At 43.5% G+C, this 4,570-nt stretch overlaps 1 protein-coding gene across 1 annotated transcript; it reads right to left on the bottom strand.

The window, feature by feature from the left end:
• Window positions 1-2,614: 2,614 nt before the first annotated feature.
• Window positions 2,615-2,992, bottom strand: LOC124594572 (proline-rich protein HaeIII subfamily 1-like). The gene has a single exon (XM_047132942.1). It carries the CDS (start codon window positions 2,990-2,992, stop codon window positions 2,615-2,617), a length of 378 nt encoding a protein of 125 aa, XP_046988898.1.
• Between the last annotated feature and the right edge of the window lie 1,578 nt (window positions 2,993-4,570).

Genomic DNA, 4,570 nt, shown 5'->3' with positions numbered 1-4,570 from the left:
GTTGTGGCTATTGTTTTGTGGTGAACCCAAGTTTCATCCATCGTCACATACCTAGCAAGAAGCTGTCTTTATTCACTTGAAATTGTCAGACGATTTCTACACAACAGTACACATGCTCCCGTCTCTGATTCAGGTCTTTTGGGACTCACCGAGATGAAACTTTCCACATTTCCAAAATATCTACAACAATGTGATGAATACTCCCATGGGTGATTCCAAATGTGGTTTCAATGTGCTGCAACGTTGTTCAGCGATCCTGCAAATTTGTATCATGAACTGCATTCATTTTCTCATCAGTGGCAATGGTGACAGGCCTTCTGCTGCTTAGCGCACCTTTCTTTGCTTGAAGTCGGACATCCTGTTTTTCACTGTTGCATAAGACGGAGCAGCAAAACTAACAAAGCTGGAGTCGCGAAATTTGGCTTGCATACACACAAAGCATCACCATAAAAGTAAGTCGTGTTGTGTGTGCGAAACATTACCGTAACTATCTCGCCCTGGCAACTTTTCGACCGTCGCTGGTAATTACAATTCACAAAGCGCATATTCATAAAGACAGAAAAAAGAGACTCACCTTGGGAAAGTGTCTGTTGCTACTTCTTCAACCTAGTTAGGAAATTATTTCAGCCCTTTATCTCTTGAATTGCTAGTATAGTGGATGGGTGCCAGGAGGTGCTGTATTAAAACTTGGCGAGAACTTTCCAAATGATTTATTTATTTCCACTACAATGCTCCATTCACCTCGGTGCGCATCACTTGGCCCTGCAATGCTGAGGGAGTACCCCAGCGGGCTGTGTAACGCAACGCTGTGCAGTGCCGCCCTTGTACGCCAGCGGAGTGCGTCATCATCAGGACGCTGCAGTTGAATCAGTGGTCTGCGTCCCTGCCGACTCAGCACTAATCAGTGAGGGCCGCAGGTGGCCAGCTGTGTCCTTTTCCTCGCCGGCGTGGCTGAGATCATGGCGACCAACAAGCGCCCGATATCCAGAGTCCGTATCTGTGGCCCTCGCCTCTGAAGTCTCCTGTGAGTGTCGGGAGCCGAGATGACTGCCTCTTTTGCTACACTAGGTCGATTGTCCTCTCCACAAAGGCAGTCATCAAGGTGAATGGCGGTTCGAAAAGTGCTTCGCTTCACGGACGTGTATCGATGGAAGCAGTATTATGCCTTGGGAGACATTCTCCTGTACTTGCATGGGCCCTGTGTTAGTAATCAAAGACACTCTGACAGATTCGGACCATCTGCATCCCTTCATCCTTCACGTCTTCCACAGCAGTGATGTCATCATTCGTCAGTATTATTATTCATGTCTCAGAGCCAGAACCGTCATACAGTGATTTGAGCGGCAATATAGCGAACTCACATTGACACCTCGATGACCAGTTCGCCTGATGTAAATCCTATGGAAACGATTTAGATAACTACCAGCCGCGATCACCGCGTATGTAAATCAGCGGCCCGTTATTACACGAATTACATGACTTGTGCGTAGACATCAAATGCCACATACCACCACAACCCTACCATCAAACTGTCGAATGCTCGATACCCACAATCAATGATGTATTTCGTTCCAAAGACGGACAAACAAGATATTAAGCAGGTGATCATACTTTTTAGGTCATAAATTTGACTTGATATTATTGTATCTTAGGTAGACATACTTTGCCACTTTGCTGTTGTGAGTAGGTATGGTAAAAGCATTGGTTTTCAAGAATTGTCCATGGACTAGATATTACTCTCTCATCAAGAAAAGTAAAGTGCTTTGATAATTTGGAGTCATTGTTCAACTTCTGGAAACCCTGCCATATCTGTATGCGTTACTCAGAACTGTAAAATTGTATTTCAAAAGAGACCATACTAAGTCCCAAGAACACATTGAAATAGAGATGATGGAGTCACAGCTGGCGATCTCTCCTGAGTAGTTAAATTACATATTTCTCTTTTATGTGACGGTAAATCTCTGCCATAACTGTTATCGTTAAGGTGAAACACATTTCAAGAGCATGTCTGACAAATGTTATATGCAGTTCAATTTTGACAATGGTGCCAGCTGCCAAATATTGTGTCTAAAATCGTGCTACAGTCATACGCCAGTAGAAGTCATACAATTTCATTTGTTCACTCAAAGTACCAGAAAATGAGTCTACAATGTTTTTACGTAAATGTTACGCTAACATATCCTTGGATACCTAGCCTGACGAGGCGCATGGCACACTCATCAAGGAATTAGGACACCTCATCACATAGAGTACACACTGAAGTTACTGATTACACAGTCAATAACTGAATGAGTTATGAAACTGTACTTATATCTCTCATAGCTTTTTTGGTATCAAATTCATCCCCCTCCTAAAGAGTTACTTTTTTTGGCAGTAGGTTATTCGTTACACTTTACAAATGATGGAAACACTTATGGAGATTTTTCTATTCTGATTTAATGACAAATAATCTCACAAAGCGATTTACAGAACACTTCCATCTGTATAATCAGGTAGGGTTAATCGTAAATATCATGGCTCAAATCTCTTGATGTTTCGCAGAAACGTGTACAGGACGTCAGAAACGCCGAAGTCCCCTACATGGCGGTCCTGGTGGCCCTGATGGACCAGTAGGCTATGGGCCTTCAGTAGGCTGTGGCCCACCAGTTGGTTGGGGCCCTCCAGTTGGTTGAGGACCTCCAGTTGGTGTGTCAGATGGTCCAGTTGGTTCAGGACCTCCAATTGGTGTGCCTGGTGGTCCAGTTGGTTCAGGACCTCCAGTTGGTGTGCCTGGTGGTCCAGTTGGTTGACCTGTCGGATCAGGACCTCCAGTTGGTGGGCCAGGTGGTCCAGTTGGTGGTGGCTCCTCAGTTGGTCCAGGAGGGCCAGGTGGAGTCTCCTGACTGCGGCATGCTGACACCTGAATTACTATGGTGTGCCGTAAATTACATGATACATTTTCTTTGGAATGTGTTCTCAAGAACAATATGAAAGCAAGATTATTGGAAAACATTGCAATTCCTAGTACGTGCTAGACACTGGAGCCATATTAGGCTTTCTTGCAAGGTGGTACACAGAGAACTGTAGTTTTATTAAGCAACTGTGTACCCACTTATGGAGCCACTTAGGAGTCGTTATAAAGGCCAGCTTAGACACACGGTCAATGAGGCTTCATACTTTAGGGGATCAAGAAACGAGCTTCACTGTTGGCATGACATATTGCTTTTGACATCTTTGTAGAGGAACTTCATGGTCATGATGTAGAGAAGTAACAAGTATGAGAACTTCCCTAATCTCATTTAGTACACATATCAGTTGCAAGCTTTTCAGAGACAACTAATCAGGGCCTATTATATAAAGTGAAGCGCAAAATTAACCCATTATAGCTACAGGGGACTTCCCCTCAATGAGGAATATGACAGCTGGCCGTTAATATTTGCTGAAGCAACTTTCAACAACTCTCTCACACACCTATTGTAAAATGTTACATCAGTATGCTTATTCTGTATGGGATCTGTTAATGGGTACATACGCAACGAAATGAAGAAGACAAGAAGGTTAACGACTAGCATTTTGTCGATGGTGCGCTCATGAGCGATGGATCATAACCCCAGATTTATTAAGCGTATCCTCCCAATTTTATCGAAGGAAACAGTGCGACATTTGATTTAAGCAATGCAGGAGAACAACACAAAGTGAAACTTGGATGAGCGGATGGGGATATGATCGGCGTCGTCCCGAGTTCCATCCCAGTATCTCAACCACTGCTCTCACTGGACAACCAGCATCGGGTTTGAAGAAGTTCTATTCATTTATTGAAAATATAAATTTTAGAGCTGCTTCCTTCTCTGAGTTGTGCCACTTTCTGTTGCCTTGAGTTCTGCAGAATGAAGATGGGAATTACTATAGCATCCCCAAATGCGTGTAAATTATCACGTTTTCGTATTTACATTCCAGAATAGAATATTATGAACGCAAACATCTGTACAAGTAAAAGCTTATTTTTACATATACAGCCGTCTCCACAGAGGGTGTAGTCGTGACTGTAGCAGTAAAGTTACATGAAACAGGAGTTTCTATTTGTATTTCGCAATCTACAGTCCTTACTACTCACCACAAGACTCAGGAGGAGAGCTGCCACTGTCGCCCTCATGGTGATGGATGTGCTGAGGTGAGCGTGGGCTGCAGAGCTTTTATAAGGGTCGTCAACGCCTGATGTGGAGTACTCATGATTCCGTGACTCTTCAACAAAGGAAGCGAACAGAGTCTGCAATCCGAGTGAGATAGTGGGGGATCTGGTTGTATCATAAGGCCACACGGCACAGCTGGGACGAACTTAACAGCATATTGTCGATCATTTTTTCATCATAGGTGACTTAATGCATGGAAACGCTACTCTCGAGTAGGAGAATTCAACAGTGACGAGGTAGCTCTTACGTTTGTATTATGAGGTGCCACTATGAAATATTTTGCGGCTTTGGAGAGCAGCGGAAGAGTCAATCTGCGCTACACTCCACATAATCGTTTTGTTTTTCATCACTTACCACTAATATCAACTTTTGACAAGGTTATTGTTATTATTTTTCTTAGG

Source organism: Schistocerca americana, chromosome 2 (assembly GCF_021461395.2).
Source record: "Schistocerca americana isolate TAMUIC-IGC-003095 chromosome 2, iqSchAmer2.1, whole genome shotgun sequence".
NCBI classification, from domain to species: domain Eukaryota; kingdom Metazoa; phylum Arthropoda; class Insecta; order Orthoptera; family Acrididae; genus Schistocerca; species Schistocerca americana.
Note: the sequence above shows the minus strand (reverse complement) of the source record. Positions and strands in the feature narration are given on the sequence as shown.